Source organism: Salvelinus fontinalis, chromosome 18 (genome assembly GCF_029448725.1).
Source record: "Salvelinus fontinalis isolate EN_2023a chromosome 18, ASM2944872v1, whole genome shotgun sequence".
NCBI classification, from domain to species: domain Eukaryota; kingdom Metazoa; phylum Chordata; class Actinopteri; order Salmoniformes; family Salmonidae; genus Salvelinus; species Salvelinus fontinalis.
Window position 1 is genome coordinate 19,773,657 of NC_074682.1, and position 18,645 is coordinate 19,792,301.

The window sequence follows — 18,645 nt, forward strand, 5'->3', positions numbered from 1 at the left end:
CGATCAGGGACAGACATTTCTCATGCTGAATGAGTTGAGGAGTCTCTCTCTCGCTCTCTCTTTCTCCGAGTCTTCTCTCTAACACTGAGTGACGACAGGGATGCTAATAAACTGCTGAGAAGACGTACAGTACCCCATCAGATGAACCTGACTCTCTTTCATCTAAACAACAAGCCTTTCACCCCCCCCCCCCCACACTACACTGCACTATATTGAGGAATGTGTATGGGCCATTCACTCACTCCACTGCCTACTAGAGAGGGAGCAGAAAATAACACCAGTGTTAGCCTTGATAGAAATATGGCAAGCTTTATGGGCTATAAGATCTTCATTATATGATAGAACAGTTTAAGGGGAACACAATAGATCATTCACAGAGAGTGGGATTACATGTTATACAAGGTGTACGTATGTGCCCACCATTTTAAAAGCAGATACAGGGGTCCATTAAGGTTCACCATTTGGGAGAGATGGACCAGGGACAACACCAGTTCATTCATGACACATTGTGTCCAGAGAGATTCATAAAATAAAATATCTGGCAATACAGAAATCACACTGGGACATTTGTTTCCCCAGGTCTGCAGAGAGACCCTGTAATAGGACATCTGGCCTTGTTGTGACTGCTGTCAATACTGACGCCAGCCACCTGTGGCCCTCGCTCCCACAAGCATTTCAACTAAATTTGTGGGCAGAAAGAGAGGACGATCCATCTTTGTGACAGATAGAAATTGTGAAAAATACCTGTCTTAGACAGGGAAGATCCATGAGATGCTATAAGAGGCTGAATGCAGATGTCCAAAAACAGCTTTTTCAGGTTTTCCTCTGTACCAATGATAGATTCACTAATAGGGAGACATCACCTAAATGCGCAAATCCACTCCTACCACAAATATTGTATTGGACTGCTCAACATGTTTTTAAACTATCAGAATGTATATATAAAGTGTGATTTTAAAGGAGATACGCCTATTTTTCTCCCATGTTGTGGAAGCTTGGCGAATTACAACAGGCTATTTTAAAACAATTCTCCCCCTTCCCTCCCCTACCTCCTTTCTCAACAAGCCTAGAGTCACTCCCCCTTTGCACGGTCTCTCCCTTTCGTTCTAAAACGTGTGGATAGACATAGCTATTTAAGGCTATTTGTTTACATAGACATAGCTAGCCAGCCATTTCATACGGCTACAGCAACAGCAGACGTCCACTAGCTAACCACTGGACACACAGCATGTTGGGTGATAAGGTGAAATATAACGTTAAACCATATCGCAACGTTGTACTTTCAATTTGTCAACTTTCTGTGATGTGTTCTGTCGGTTCCCTTGCTAACGTTTGATAAAACACAGCTAGTTTGACATTATTGCAGCTGTAGCTAGTTGCAATAGTTTCAACCTGTAACGAGTGAGCTGAGAGTCGGGAAGCAAGTTCAGTGAATGAGGTTTTAATAAATAAAAGAAACAATGACCACGAAACACAAACAACGCACCGACATGAAAACAGAGCCAATAAAACCTGAGGAAAGAACCAAGCGGAGTGACATATATAGGGAAGATAATCAAGGAGGTGATGGAGTCCAGGTGAGTCAGATGCACGAGACGATGGTGACAGGTGTGCGGGATAATCAGAAGCCTGATGACCTAAAGGCCGGAGAGGGAGTATACGTGACTCAACCTTGTCAAATTGTTTTGTAATAGCCAATGCATGTAAGAAAGTATCTCACATGGCAGGACATCTAACGTGATTCAATGTATGCGCAGGTTGTGTTGGACAATGTTGATGGCAGTGAGACTAGCAGGGCAAGAGGCAGGGGTAGAGGAAGAGCCATGGGCAGAGGATGGACAGGCAGAGGCAGGGGTAGAGGAAGAGCCATTAGCAGAGGATGGACAGGCAGAGGCAGGGGTAGAGGAAGAGCCATGGGCAGAGGATGGACAGGCAGAGGAGGCTTTTTGATCTCCTCAGTGAAAGAATGGCTGACACACAGGTTTGTATTATGTTAATTTAAAAAAATGCATATATATTTAACAAAAATATATATTTTTTCTTGAATAATTAACGTATGAACATACATTCAATGGAAACATGATCTAGTTTGTTCAATTTGCACTAGAAATTTGTTTTTGAATTGGCTTTGAATTAATCGTAAACCATGACCATACTTCTGAGAAACACCTTTAGTGGAGTGTGGATAGAAATATCGCATTCAGCTTTACTGATAATATGCTACAGTGGGAAGAAAAAGTATGTGAACCCTTTAGAATCACCTGGATTTCTGCATAAATAACAATTCTGATCTTCATCAAAGTCACAACAATAGATAAACACAGTCTGCTTAAAATAACACACAATTATAATTTTTCATGTCTTTATTGAACACACCATGTAAACAATCACAGTGCAGGTTGGAAAAAGTACGTGAACCCTTGGATTTAATAACTGGTTGACCCTCCTTTGGCTGCAATAACCTCAACCAAATGTTTTCTGTAGTTAACCATTCCTCTTCACAAAACGGTTTCAGTTCCACAATATTCTTGGGATGTCTGGTCTGAACCGGTCTTTTGAGGTCGTGCCACAGCATCTCAGTCGGGTTGAGGTCATGACAGACTGATCCACTCCAGAAGGCGTATTTTCTTCTGTTGAAGCCATTCTGTTATTGATTTACTTCTGCCTTTTGGGTTGTTGTCCTGTTGCATCACCTAACTTCTGTTGAGCTTCAATTGGCGGACAGATAGACTTACATTCTCCTGCAAAATGTTTTGATTAACTTGGGAACTCATTTTCCCGTTGATGATAGAAAGCTCTCCAGGCACTGAGGAGGCAAAGCAACCCCAAACCATGATGGTCCCTCTACCATACTTTACAGTTGGGATGAGGTTTTGATGTTGGTGTGCTGTGGTGATGTTGCAGACTCTGGGGCCTTTCAGAACAGGTGAAAATATAATGAGATCATGTGACAGATCATGTGACACTTAGATTGCGCACAGTTGGACTTTATTTTATTGTGACTTCTGAAGGTAATTGGTTGCACCAGATCTTATTTAGGAGCTTCAAAGCAAAGGGGGTGAATACATATGCACACACCACTTTTCCATTTTTGATTTTTTATAATTTTTTGAAACAAGTAATTTTTTTCATTTCACTTCACCAAGTTGGACTATTTTGTGTAAGTCCGTTGCATGAAATCCAAATAAAAATCCATTTAAATTACAGGTTGTAATGCAACAAAATAGGAAAAACGCCAAGAGGGATGAATACTTTTGCAAGGCATTGTACCCCTGGACAAATTAACTCAATTTCTCAACTTCAAAACACTCTCCTGCAACCCGCCTCACCAATAAAAATTTAAAAAAGTATTATTCACCTCAAATCTGAAATCCACAACAGAAGCTAGCCAGAAGTTAGCCAGAAGTTAGCTGGCTAACGTTAGTATTCAGCTAACCACGGTTGGCGGTCATCGGCTATCCTTTAGCTCGAAAAGCTATCGCCAGTTTTGTACAATGCGACTCAGACCAGAGCATACCGGACCTATTTTCTCTCCATATCCCCGGATTTCTACTGCAAGCTCTGGACATTTACACCTGGATCTTGCAGCTAGCTAGCTGCTATCCGAGTGACTATTGGCTAACGTTGGTCCCGGAGCAAACATCAATTATTCCGGAGCTAGCCAGCTGAAGAGTTCCATCAGCAACTCCTGGGCTACAATCATCCGGACCCGTTTTACTGCCGATGCGGAGCCCCCACCAGGCCTTCACGACTGGACAACCGACGTTATCTGCCCGAGGGGGTTATCCAACTGGCCCCTCAGTCGCGACGTAACCTGAACGCCCTTCTGCGGCCCGCTAACCGTTAGCTGTCTTATCGGCTGCTATCTGAATAGGTCTATTGGACAATTTTCTTGGGCCACTATAACTATAACTATTTTGCCAATTGGATTGGTCCCCTCTACCACACGGAACCCAACTAATCTACCACCGGAAACGCACGAGGTGGCTAAAAACAGACCTCCATCCTCTGCCAGCTTGCTACCCATGGCCCGGCTAGCTATCTGAATCGCCGTGACCCCAACCAAACTCACTACTCACTGGACCCTTATGATCACTCGGCTAAGCATGTCTCTCCTTAATGTCAATATGCCTTGTCCATTACTGTTCTGGTTAGTGTTTATTGGCTTATTTCACTGTAGAGCCTCTAGCCCTGCTCATTATACCTTATCCAACCTTTCAGTTCCACCACCCACACATGCGATGACATCACCTGATTTCAATGTTTCTAGAGACAATATCTCTCTCATCACCACTCAGTGCCTAGGTTTACATCCACTGTATTCACATCCTACCATATCTTTGTCTGTACATTATACCTTGAAGCTATTTTATCGCCCCCAGAAACCTGCTCCTTTTACTCTCTGTTCTGGACGTCCTAGACATCCAATTCTCATGGCTTTTAGCCGTACCCTTATCCTAATCCTCCTCTGTTCCTCTGGTGATGTAGAGGTGAATCCAGGCCCTGCAGTGCCTAGCTCCACTCCTATTCTCAGGCACTCTCTTTTGATGACTTCTGTAACCGTAATAGCCTTGGTTTCATGCATGTTAACATGAGAAGCCTCCTCCCTAAGTTTGTTTTATTCACTGCTTTAGCACACTCTGCCAACCCGGATGTCCAAGCCGTGTCTGAATCCTGGCTTAGGAAGACCACCAAAAACTCTGAAATCTCCATCCTTAACTACAACATTTTCAGACAAGATAGAACGGTCAAAGGGGGCAGTGTTGCAATCTACTGCAGAGATAGCCTGCAGAGTTCTGTCCTACTATCCAGGTCTGTACCCAAACAATTTGAACTTCTACTTTTAAAAATCCACCTCTCTAAAAACAAGTCTCTCATCGTTGCCCCCTGCTATAGACCACCCTCTGCCCCCAGCTGTGCTCTGGACACTATATGTGAACTGATTGCCCCCCATATATCTTCAGAGCTCATGTTGCTAGGTGACCTAAACTGGGACATGCTTAACACCCCAGCCATCCTACAATCTAAGCTTGATGCCCTCAATCTCACACAAATGATCAATGAACCTACCAGGTACCACCCCAAAGCCGTAAACACGGGCACCCTCATAGATATCATCCTAACCAACTTGCCCTCTAAATACACCTCTCCTGTTTTCAACCAAGATCTCCACGATCACTGCCTCATTGCCTGCATCCGTAACGGGTCAGCGGTCAAACGACCTCCACTCAACACTGTTAAACGCTCCCTGAAACACTTCAGCGAGAAGGCCTTTTTAATCGACCTGGCCCGGGTATTCTGGAAATAAATTTACCTCATCCCGTCAGTAGAGGATGCCTAGTTTTTTTTTAAATGCCTTCCTCACCATCTTAAATAAGCATGCCCCATTTAAGAAATTTAGAACCAGGAACAGATATAGCCCTGGGTTCTCTCCAGACCTGACTGCTCTTAACCAACACAAAAACATCCTGTGGCGTTCTGCAATAGCATCGAACAGCTTCCGTGATATGCAACTTTTCAGGAAAGTTAGAAACCAATATACACATGCAGTTAGAAAAGCCAAGGCTAGCTTTTTCAAGCAGAAATTTGCTTCCTGCAACACAAACTCAAAAAAGTTCTGGGACACTGTAAAGTCCATGGAGAATAAGAGCACCTCCTCCCAGCTGCCCACTGCACTGAGGATAGGAAACTCTGTCATCACAGATAAATCCACTATAATTGAGAATTTCAATAAGCATTTTTCTACGGCTGGCCATGCTTTCCACCTGGCTACCCCTACCCTGGTCAACAGCACTGCACCCCCCACAGCAACTCGCCCAAGCCTTCCCCATTTCTCCTTCTCCCAAATCCAGTCAGCTGATGTTCTGAAAGAGCTGCAAAATCTGGACCCTTACAAATCAGCCGGGCTTGACAATCTGGACCCTTTCTTTAGAAAATCATCTGCCGAAATTGTTGCAAACCCTATTACTAGCCTGTTCAACCTCTCTTTCGTGTCGTCTGAGATTCCCAAAGATTGGAAAGCAGCTGCGGTCATCCCCCTCTTCAAAGGGGAGGACACTCTTGACCAAAACTTCTACAGACCTATATCTATCCTACCCTGCCTTCTAAGGTCTTCGAAAGCCAAGTCAACAAACAGATTACCGACCATTTCGAATCCCACCGCACCTTCTCCGCTATGCAATCTGGTTTCAGAATTGGTCATGGGTGCACCTAAGCCACGCTCAAGGTCCTAAACGATATCTTAACCTTCATCGATAAGAAACAATACTGTGCAGCCGTATTCATTGACCTGGCCAAGGCTTTCGACTCTGTCAATCACCACATCCTCATCGGCAGACTCGATAACCTTGGTTTCTCAAATGATTGCCTCGCCTGGTTCACCAACTACTTCTCTGATAGAGTTCAGTGTGTCAAATCGGAGGGCCTGTTGTCCGGGCCTCTGGCAGTCTCTATAGAGGTGCCACAGGGTTCAATTCTTGGGCCGACTCTCTTCTCTGTATACATCAATGATGTAGCTCTTGCTGCTGGTGAGTCTCTGATCCACCTCTACGCAGACGACACCATTCTGTATACTTCTGGACCTTCTTTGGACACTGTGTTAACAACCCTCCAGACGAGCTTCAATGCCATACAACTCTCCTTCCGTGGCCTCCAACTGCTCTTAAATACAAGTAAAACTAAATGCATGATCTTCAACCGATCGCTGTCTGCACCTGCCCGCCCGTCCAGCATCACAACTCTGGACGGTTCTGACTTAGAATATGTGGACAACTACAAATACCTAGGTGTCTGTAAACTCTCCTTCCGGATTCACATCAAACATCTCCAATCCAAAGTTAAATCTAGAATTGGCTTCCTAATTCGCAACAAAGCATCCTTCCCTCATGCTGCCAAACATACCCTCGTAAAACTGACCATCCTACTGATTCTCGACTTCGGCTATGTCATTTACAAAATAGCCTCCAATACCCTACTCAATAAATTGGATGCAGTCTATCACAGTGCCATCCGTTTTGTCACCAAAGCCCCATATACTACCCACCACTGCGACCTGTACGCTCTCGTTGGCTGGCCCTCGCTTCATACTCGTCGCCAAACCCACTGGCTCCAGGTCATCTACAAGACCCTGCTAGGTAAAGTCCCCCCTTATCTCGGCTCGCTGGTCACCATAGCAGCACCCACCTGTAGCACGCGCTCCAGCAGGTATATCTCTCTGGTCACCCCCAAAGCCAATTCCTCCTTTGGCCACCTCTCCTTCCAGTTCTCTGCTGCCAATGACTGGAACGAACTACAAAAATCTCTGAAACTGGAAACACTTATCTCCCTCACTAGCTTTAAGCACCAGCTGTCAGAGCAGCTCACAGATTACTGCAACTGTACATAGCCCATCTATAGTTTAGCCCAAACAACTACCTCTCCCCTACTGTATTTATTTATTTATTTTGCTCCTTTGCACCCCATTATTTATATTTCTACTTCGCACATTCTTCCACTGCAAATCTACCATTCCAGTGTTTTACTTGCTATATTGTATTTACTTCGCCACCATTGCCTTTTTTTGCCTTTACCTCCATTAACTCACCTCATTTGCTCACATTGTATATGGACTTATTTTTCTACTGTATTATTGACTGTATGTTTGTTTTACTCCATGTGTAACTATGTGTTGTTGTATATGTCAAACTGCTTTGCTTTATCTTGGCCAGGTCGCAATTGTAAATGAGAACTTGTTCTCAACTTGCCTACCTGGTTAAATAAAGGTGATTTAAATGTTTTTTTAAATTACATATTTAAAGTGGTAATCAGCAAGTCGTCCATGACTCCAGGCTTCTTGTGTTGTTTATATATTCAATCTATGGTTGTGAAGGGGAGAGCGCAAAGATGCGAGAGAGAGCATTTGGGCATGAGAGGGAAAGGAAAGGGAAATGGGGATACCTAGCCAGTTGCACAACTGAATGCCTCCAACTGAAATGAGCGTGCATGAGAGAGGTAGAATGTAAACTGTAGAGTAGTCAGCTGCTAGCTAGTTGTAGATAAACAGTTGTGGTAGCAGGGACAACATATTCAGAGATGTTCTACTGAACAAGTATCATCATCATTAGTATTGGATCTGCATCAACTCGACCCGAAAAGAGAAGTAAGAAAAAGTGGTAAGTGTTGGGTTTCGTTCAAAATGAAATAACAAAAGAAGAGGGGCGACCTGAGGGTCGCCGACGACTAGCTGATTCCAACTTTAAGGAGTTAAGATGCAATGTGAACATGATCAAACACAAGTTAACCCTTAGGTTCCAAGAAAAATCAAAAACACCTATGATTACATTTACATTTAAGTCATTTAGCAGACGCTCTTATCCAGGGCGACTTACAAATTGGTGCATTCACCTTATGATATCCAGCGGAAGAGCCACTTTACAATAGTGCATCTAAATCTTTTAAGGGGGGGGGGGGGTATGGTCCAGAACCTTGTGTCACTTGTCACCTAACGAGAAATAAAAGATGTGTGTGTCAGCCCAGACATAATACACACCCCTAGAGGCAAGTAGAGCCCCATGAACACAGGGATGGGAGGATTAGAGGAGGGTAAAGATGCCAACAATATATTTTAATAGAGCTTTGGCTCACAGGTGGTCTGGGTAAGACGAAGCAGCATAGGTTCATCAATGGATCTAGCTGTGTAAGAACCTCTATAGATTTAATCTGATCTAACTGTTTAAAGGCCCACTGTCGTCACATCGTCATCCCATTCAAATGACCTCACAATGTAAATACAAATAGGGTTTAGGTGTGCAGCAAGGGGGTTTGGGGAGGGGGATGGTCTGCCCTGTGTGTTTCAATAGGCTAGAATCACATTGTCACTCCTATTTTGTCTTCTAAACCAATGATTAGTTTGCAAGTTGGGACGTGTGGTCACTTTTTGTGAAGTGCCATTTAGGAGGAGCTGCTTGGCAAATTTAATGGGGTGATCATGTAATCATGTGATGACGGTGGGCCTTTAATAAAGTAATGTAGTCTCCAAAGTAAGTCCATGTTTACAGAGCAAAGTAAACCTAAGAAAATGGTCTGGCACTGTAGGCCCTTTGCACAGCATAAGGATATTTAGATCAATGCACATTTCATCCCATTCCTTCACTACATGTATGCCAGCCAGCCATAGAGCTTAAGCTATCCATGTGTATGTTCTGTGCTTCTACATCAGCAGTGCTTGCTGTTCGGGGTTTTAGGCTGGATTTCTGTATAGCACTTTGTGACATCTGCTGATATAAAAGGGGCTTTATAAATACATTTGATTGATTGATTCCTGTCATCAGTCTGTGTGTGTAGCCTGGTACAGTACATGGAGAAAATGCTGCATCGGTTTTGGGGTTGGGACCGGGAGGCAGGCAGGAGGTCTCCTAGTTGCTTGAAAGTGGAGGCTTCAGAGGTGTCTTAAGAGAGGCCCCTCAGCAGGGATCTTTAGAGATGCTCATATTCATCAGGCTAAATAGAAGTGATAGAACATAACTAAAAAAGTAAATTTACTGAATACGATCTGTACAATACTGGCAATACACATATAGGGTGATAGTGTCTCCAGAAATGTCGCCTGTTTTCGCCTTCTGTTGCCTCAATAGTGCTCCTATCTAGCTCAACCACTCCTGGCTCCTCCAGAAACTCATCCCTCCTTCAGAGAAAGACAGTCAGTTATACTCCAAGCATATAGTGCTGAATATTAGAGAGAGAGACATGACAGTACCATAAATACACCGCCAAATAGGCTACTCAAAGAAGGCAAGTACAAAGAGAGGGACACAAAAACACAGAAACCAACCATAAATTATGCACACAGGAAGGTTCACGCTATCCAATAGCCATCATTGAATGGAACAGGAAAAAGGTATTTAGCTATTCTCATGTTGAAATTAAGCATGTGTTGTCACCTATCTGACAGCGTGGTGCTGGATGCCACTCCAATGCTTGATATAGCAGGCAGAGGGACACTTTCCTTGGAGTGGATTGTGGTGGGGCCATTATTATATCACGCATGTCACATTATATCTAGCTAGCTAGATTTCTAATGTATGTCACAAAACCTAGCTAGTGCGCTTCCTTGTCATGTCTCTACCAAGCTACATAATGTTAGCTAGCTAGCTAATATTGTTTCAGTAATAATAACTCGGAAGTCTCAAAAAGGCGAGGCAACCATACTGCCGAGCACCATTACAGCTGATAGTGTTACAGCCGTGCCATGACAGTTCTATCACTCTCAAACAGAGAAATGTACATGAAACATCAGCTAGCCGCCAATGCGAAATGTAAGTAGGTTCAAAATGATCATGACTCTCAAAAACACACATGCTGATGTCAATATCCTGACTGGTTTTAGATCGCAAATACCATGTACACCTGAGTTATTTATCAAGACAGCCAGATAATTTAGATAGCATAAAGCTAACCCAGATTGACCATTCCCAAACATCACAGCTAACGTAAACTCACCCCATTCCGTACAAATGTGTGCAACTGCAACATTCAAACGAGGCTACAAAGAAAACTAATGGGACTGTAGCGACTGTGTTGACTTCAAAATCGGGGGTGTGAACTAGGTTTCTATTCAAGCATTGATCGACATGGTAATGTCTCTATAGTATTGGAGAAAAGTTGAAAAAACTGACCCTTTGTTACATCGCTGCGTGTCATGTCGTAACGTACAGCACGCATAAAGCAACTATTTCTGTCTTACAATCTCTCTCCACCAGGTGTAGCACTTCTCTCATCCTTTAAAAACAAAAAATGGACAGTGACGGGGGTAAGGGGGGATACCTAGTAATTTTTTGCGTCATCATTGCATGCGATCATCATTCTCAAAGCCGCTGTTTACTTCTAAGATCACTTTAGCACCGCCCTAAAAACCCGATTCAAATTCGACACAAACCTTCAAATAGGTATGTGATGACACATTATATAAACTCTTTATAGTGTTTTATTTACATTTTAGAGGCGATAAGGTGATAAGTTGGACAGATCGAGTGAAAAAAAGCAATTTTCCCACACGACATCTCTCCTTCTCACTATCACGCATTAGTTTCGCTTCCCCACCCGCTATTTTAAAAAAGACCCGACGGGGCTCATTACCTGCTTGAATTATGCAGAAACAGGCAGTGTTTAGGTCATGTAATTGATTCTGTTGGAAAGGGGCGAAATTGTGCTTTACAATGGTATTGACATTACAGTTGATCTGGAAGTATTACGTTTCTGGGGCGCTAAAATAAGGGGAATTGTACGGACCAAGGCGATGTACGAGTTTACGTGAGTTTATATTAGCTAGCTGGCGCCAACTCTTGGTAACGTTACCCGCCAAGCAGAAAAAAGGCCATCTCTGCATCAGACTTCAGCCATTTTAGGGCCATAACTTCTGTCCAGCGATTCAAATTGTTACCTATATGTACTCTGATTTCCCCCCCGAGCCTTATCATTTAGTTGCTTGGCTAAACAAATTTTTTGGCACCTGTATCCGCAACCGGAGGGGTTGGACGCTTGCCTAAGACATCCACCATTGTTGATTGTGCTCGGAAGGGGAGGACCACGCCTTCCGAGTGACGATGCTCAGAGAGATGGTACAAACCCTCCAATTCAAAAACAAGAGCCGTACCAACTTTTGTTAAACAATCGGAAAACTGAAAATTATAATGCAATTTTGTAAGGGCCCAAAGAATTTAATATAATTCCACTATTACTGCAGTTGTATTATAGGCAGTTTATGACATTATAATGCAACAACAATTCTACATAATGCTCCTTTAATGTACTATAATGTTATGCTAGGAATAGGTTGGTCATAATATGTTCAGACTGTACATACAGGTAACTGCCAAAATAAATAAACTGTTGAGTAAATTAGGGATACAAAGTATATTAAAAGCAGGTGCTTCCACACAGGTGTGGTTCCTGAGTTAATTAAGCAATTAACATCCCATCATGCTTAGGGTCATGTATATAAATTCCTAGTTGCCCATTTTTTGGGGCTACCATGGCTAGAAGAAGAGATCTCCGTGACTTTGAAACAGGGGTCTAAAAGGAGAATATGGGGTTTAAAGTGTGTGTGTGTGTGTGTGTGTGTGTGTGTGTGTGTGTGTGTGTGTGTGTGTGTGTGTGTGTGTGTGTGCGTTTGTGCGTTTGTTTGTGTGTGTGTGTCTCAGTGTCTCAGTCACCAGATCTCAACCCAATTGAACACTTTATCTCAACCCAATTGAATACTTTTTGGCAGTTACCTGTATATACACATAATGAAAGGAGGGCGGGGGTAAACAGACAGGGGTACGGTGAATCTCACCTGTTTTACCAGTGTTCTTCATTGAGGTCTTGTTGGAGGACTCTGCCTCAAATCCATCCAGAGTGAGCTCCTGATACTCCATGGACACCTTTATGTCCTGGTCTACGATGTTGATTGGTGACTGGTTCCTCTGTCTGCATTCTGGGTAGGCTGATGACCAGCCCTCCTCTGGCCCGTACGTACCTAGACCAGAAGAAAGAAACAAAACAATATATATACTATATATACAAAAGTATGTGGACACCCCTTCAAATTAGTGGATTTCAGCAACACCAGTTGCTGACAGGTGTATAAAATCGAGCACACAGCCATGCAATCTCAATAGACAAACTTTGACAGTAGAATGGCCTTACTGAAGAGCTCAGTGACTTTAAACGTGGCACCGTCATAGGATGCCTTTCCAACAAGTCAGTTCGTCAAATTTCTGCCCTGCTCCAGCTGCCCCGGTCAACTGTAAGTGCTGTTATTGTGAAGTGGAAACGTCTAGGAGCAACAATTGCTCAGCCACGAAGTGGTAGGCCACACATGCTCACAGAATGGGACCGCCGAGTGCTCAAGTGCTTAGCACTTATAAAGCATCTGTCCTCGGTTGCAACACACAACCGAGTTCCAAACTGCCTCTGGAAGAAACGTCAGCACAAGAACTGTTCATGAAATGGGTTTCCATGCCCGAGAAGTCGCACAGAAGCCTAAGATCACCATGTGCAATGCCAATGGTCGGCTGGAGTGGTGTAAAGCTCGCCGCCATTGGATTCTGGAGCAGTGGAAACGCGTTCCTTGCAGTGATGAATCACGCTTCACCATCTGGTAGTCCGACGGATGAATCTGGGTTTGGTGGATGCCAGGAAAACGCTACCTGCTCCATTGCATAGTGCCAACTGTAAAGTTTGGTGGTGGAGGAATAATGGATTGGACTGTTTTCATTGATTGGGCTAGGCCCCTTAGTTCCAGTGAAGGGAAATCTTAACGCTACAGCATACAATGATGTTCTAGACAATTCTGTGCTTCCAAATTTGTGATAAAAGTTTGGGGAAGACCCTCTCCTGTTTCAGCATGACAATCCCCCCGTGCACAAAGCGAGGTCCATAAAGAAATGGTTTGTTGAGATCAGTGTGGAAGAACTTGACTGGCCTATACAGAGCCCTGTCCTCAACCACATCGAACATCTTTGGGATGAATTGGAACGCCAACTGCGAGCCAGGCCGAGTTGTACCCCCCCACCCTCACCCCCCTTTTTGCCCTCAGAACAACCTCAATTCGTCGGGGCATGGAATACAAGGTATCGAAAGCGTTCCACAGGGATGCTGGCCCATGTTGACTCCAATGCTTCCCACATTCAAGTTGGCTGGATGTCCTTTGGGTGGTGGACCCTTCTTGATACACAGGGGAAACTGTTGAGCGTGAAAAACCCAGCAGCGTTGCAGTTCTTGACACACTCAAACGTGTGCCTGTGGTAGTTATCATAAAGTAAACAAAGCTACACTTCCTAACAATGGAGAGGTGAAGGCAGTGTGCTCAGAAATGAAACCCCAAACTCTTAGCTGAGTGGCAAGTCCCAAGGCGAGACCAGACACCTCCATATAGAACAGAGTCAAGAGAGGGAGAGGAGCAGGCCGGATGTCATCATTCTGCTGCCACCCCCCTCAGATAAAACAAACAGAGAGAAGGACAGAAAGTGAGGGAGGGAAAGAGGGAGAGGACAGGGCCAATGCCATGGAAACAGTGGAGGATGGATAATATAGATAGTCCCTCTCCTCTACCCACAGCAGGCATGGTCTCCTCAGTGTGGGGTCACAGTAAGTTTTCCATAGCCATCCAACCATAAAACACCAGTCCAGCCAAGTGAAATCAAGTGATTCTTTAGTATCCAGTGAAGGGGAATTAATTTGGTTGTGGATAACACACTATAAAAACACATTCAACAAAGGCATACATATCCCAAAGACATATCAATATACTGTACAATATCTTTCAACTGATTCAGTTTATACAGCAGCACCCTGGCCCATACCCATAAACATTAAACTTCATTGCTTTAAATTCAGAACAACTTTAGATATTAGTAACTACATAATATTAGTGTACATAATAATTAGAAGCATGAGCAAAATATCAGCGTCATCACCATGAGAAACCACATCTCTCTCTGTTCCTATCTCTAAACACAAACTCAGATTGCATGGGATGTCTAGTTTCATTTATTATACAAGGAACTTAGAAATCAATAATTTAACCTTATACAATGATTACAACTGCACAACACACTGTATGTAGCGTTTGATTTAAAACGGGAATACAGTATCTTATCATACTCTTATCTCCAATAGATATAATTCATTGTGTCCTAACCTTGAGTTCTATTGACTTTCCCCTGCGGTATGTCCTCCTGTCCTCTCTCTACAGCAGTGGTAGGCAACTAGATTTAGCCGTGGGCTGATTTTTGTCAGAGTGGATTGCAACACTGCAAAATGACCACAGCTAAGCCCAAAATTGTATTTGAAAATAACAATCATGTCATACCTTGAGACACGATCACGTATTTTTATTTTATTTGTGGGAATACTTGGGAACAGATTTCCTAAATTAAACTCATTTTAGCAAAATTCTTGGTGATTTTACAGTCTTTTTTCTACCCCCCCAAAATGTTTAAAAAGTAAACATGAAAAAATATGGTGGGCCCCAACAAATCACTTGCTGACCCCTGCTCTACAATGAAGGCCTTGGCTGCCCTCTGTCCTAAGGATGGAAGAAAGGAAGAGGCAGGGCCCACTCCCTCTCACTCTGCCCACTCCTACTACCCCCTATATCCGCATCATAAACACTCGGGCTAAAGTGCACCCCTAATTTAAAGCATCATCTGGGCTACCGGGGTTCTAAAATGAATTTGTCTATGATTACCCATGCCCTGCGCGCGTCCGGAGCGTTTGGTAATGTCTATTTCATTGAATTAGGAAGCATCCTCTTCTCTTGCCCCCTATCCTAGCCTTGGGGTGTATTGATTTGAGAGGTCTGGGTTTCATATAGGAGAGCGCAGGGTATGGATCCAGGCAGCCGCGGCCTGGTAATGAATGCAGTGGAGAGCTGGTATGAAGCCATTAGTCATTGCTTTAATGCGGCTAGGAACTAAAACCATCAGCATGCCATCAGGTGTCACATCAACATTGCGTTACCCTCTGACCTCCGCCTCCCAGAGATGAATCGCGGACAATGTCCCTCTTTTCACTTAAAGCTGCAATATGTCACTTTTTGGGCTACCCGACCAAATTCACATAGAAATGAGAGTTATAGATCTGTCATTCTCCTTGAAAGCAAGTCTAAGAAGTGGACAATCTGTTCTATGTGTATTATTTCTATGCTTCCTGTTCTTAAGTTTTGGCTTCAAACAGCTGAAAATACAATCTTTTTGGTTTTGGAAAATATATTTCAGAGGTTTAGATAGTACAATGATTCTCTAAACTATACTTGTTTGTTTTGTCACAAACTGAAATTAGGCAAACTATTAGAATGTTAGCAAACAGGAAATCGATGAGCGATTTCTGCATAGTGCACCTTAAAATGTTCTCTAGCTGGACTTCAACGGGGTTTGTACTCTACTTATATCTCTCTGGGGACAGTTAAGCCTTGTAGTTTATGTTATAGACAAAGGAATGGATTGAGAATCACAGAAAAAAAAATTGTAGGCTTGTGAGAGATAGGAGGCCAATATATCTGCCGAACTATAGTCACCATAAGAGAGAGAGGATGGAGGGATGAAGGAAAAAACAGAGAAGGCCACCTGAATGAGAAGAGGGCCATATTGGCACTAGCAGAGTGAATTTCCCTGTTTCCTATAAATATGAACACTGTATATCACACTCATAGAGTGGAGGGGTAATACACACGGATCTCCCTGACAACCAGGCACAAGGCAGAAACATAATCAGAAAAGAAATGGCTTGCGACATGCATAATCATATATTCAGGTCAACAGGGAGAGGGTTTTAGATTTCTAATGTTTCATTCATTTTTCATGGCCATTTGTCTGTGATTCTCTGGAGAGCATGCACATTTTATTTCAGCGAATTATGAATACCATAAATACACCTTTATGGTGCTTTCACCCTCCAGGGACTTGAGGCTTTTCAGTCAATTAAGAGCGATTTCTTCAACAGCCTCAGCGCTCGCGACCTTGCTCATTTCATATTGAAAAACTGCCATATTCCAATTGTCTGCATAAACAAAACCATAATTGTGTGAGGCTGCTTAAAGAGCACAATTATGAAACGTTTGCCCAAAGACAGCATTGTTACACAAAAGCAAACACACCTTAGGGGGAATTTGCCTTTGGAAAAAATATGCCATTCTCCAAGGAACAGAACAAAGCACAAAAGAATGTTATGCAGAAAAAGCATTTTGTAGAAATAACATTGGAGCACAAGGCGCCACACTTCAAACTCACACCCGTTTTCCCAGGACCTATTTCAGGAAGCTCTATGGTCCTCTCTTAGAGCCGTGATTTCATCAAGATTAGTGGGAAATGGCAGAAATCAATGCTATGAGAAGTCTGCTGGTATTTTAGTGATCTCTGCCTTGCCAGGAAAGGCCCAATTGAGTCAGTCAAGGTATTATATGTAATCTCCCAGTGCAGCCAGCACGAGAGAAGCCCGTCTCAAATCCTCTACACCTGGAGGACAGAGGAAAATACACAGCCTACTGCACCCTCTCCAACAACACCTATTACAATGGCTACCACTGTAACCAATTACACAAGGGTAAATTTGAACTGGGATGGGGATGTGGCAGAGATATTTATGAGAGAGAGAGAGAGCAAGAGAGAGAGAGAAAATACAGTGGGAAGAAAAAGTATGTGAACCCTTTAGAATTATCTGGATTTCTGCATAAATTGGTCATAAAATTTGATCTGATCTTCATCTAAGTCACAACAATAGACAAACACAGTCTGCTTAAACTAATAACACACAAGCAATTATAATGTTCTTGTCTTTATTGAACACACCGTGTAAACATTCACAGTGCAGGGTGGAAAAAGTATGTGAACCCTTGGATTTAATAACTGGTTGACTCTACTTTGGCAGCAATAACCTCAACAAAATGTTTTCTGTAGTTGCAGATCAAACTGGAGGAATTTTGGACCATTCCTCTTTTCAAAACTGTTTCAGTTCCACAATATTCTTGGGATGTCTGGTGTGAACTGCTCTCTCGAGATCATGTCACAGCATCTCAGTCGGGTTGAGGTCATGACTCTGACTGGGCCCCTCCAGAAGGCGTATTTTCTTCTGTTGAAGCCATTCTGTTGTTGATTTACTTCTGCCTTTTGGGTTGATGTCCTATTGCATCACCTAACTTTTGTTGAGCTTCAGTTGGTGGACAGATAGACTTACATTCTCCTGCAAAATGTCTTGATAAACTTGGGAATTCATTTTTCCATCGATGATAGCAAGCTGTCCAGGCCCGAGGCAGCAAAGCAGCCCCAAACCATCATGCTCCCTCCACCATAGTTTACAGTTGTGATGAGGTTTTGATGTTGGTGTGCTGTGTCTTTTTTTCTCCACACATACAGTGTTGTGTGTTCCTTCCAAACAACTCAACTGTAGTTTCATCTGTCCACAGAATATTTTGCCAGTAGCGCTGTGGAATATCCAGGTGCACTTTTGTGAACTTCAGACATGCAGCAATGTTTTTTTTTGGACAGCAGTGGCTTCTTCCATGGTGTCCTAACATGAACACCATTCTTGTTTAGTGTTTTAAGTATCGTAGACTCGTCAACAGAGATGTTAGTATCTTCCAGAGATTTATGTAAGTCTTTAACTGACACTCTATGATTCATCTTAACCTCATTGAGCATTCTGTGCTGTGCTCTTGCAGTCATCTTTGCAGTAGCAACAGTGCTGAAATTTCTCCATTTATAGACAATTTGTCTTACCAATGACTGACTTTTAGAGATACTTTTGTAACCCTTTCCAGCTTTATGCAAGGCAACAATTCTTAATCTTAGGTCTTCTGAGATCTCTTTTGTTCGAGGCATGGTTCACATCAGGCAGTGCTTGTTGTGAATAGCAAACTCAAATTTTGAGTGTTTTTTTTATAGGACAGGGCAGCTCTAACCAAAAGCTCCAATCTCGTCTCATTGATTCAACTCCAGGTTAGTTGACTCCTGACTCCAATTAGCTTTTGGAGAAGTCATTAGCCTAGGGGTTCACATACTTTTTCCAACCTACACTGTGATTGTTTAAATGATGTGTTCAATATAGACAAGAAAAATACAATAATTTGTGTGTTATTAGTTTAAGCACACTGTGTTTGTCTATTGTTGTGACTTTTGTTGCCCAATTCTT

At 43.0% G+C, this 18,645-nt stretch overlaps 1 protein-coding gene across 2 annotated transcripts in view; it reads right to left on the minus strand.

The window, feature by feature from the left end:
• LOC129815123 (receptor-type tyrosine-protein phosphatase gamma-like) overlaps window positions 1-18,645 on the minus strand; it is a 305,416-nt gene that overhangs the window by 98,851 nt on the left and 187,920 nt on the right. For both annotated transcript variants that reach the window (XM_055868515.1, XM_055868514.1), the window contains exon 3: window positions 12,311-12,493. In XM_055868515.1, coding sequence (XP_055724490.1) covers window positions 12,311-12,493 — 183 coding nt within the window. The remainder of the gene's footprint in view (window positions 1-12,310; window positions 12,494-18,645) is intronic.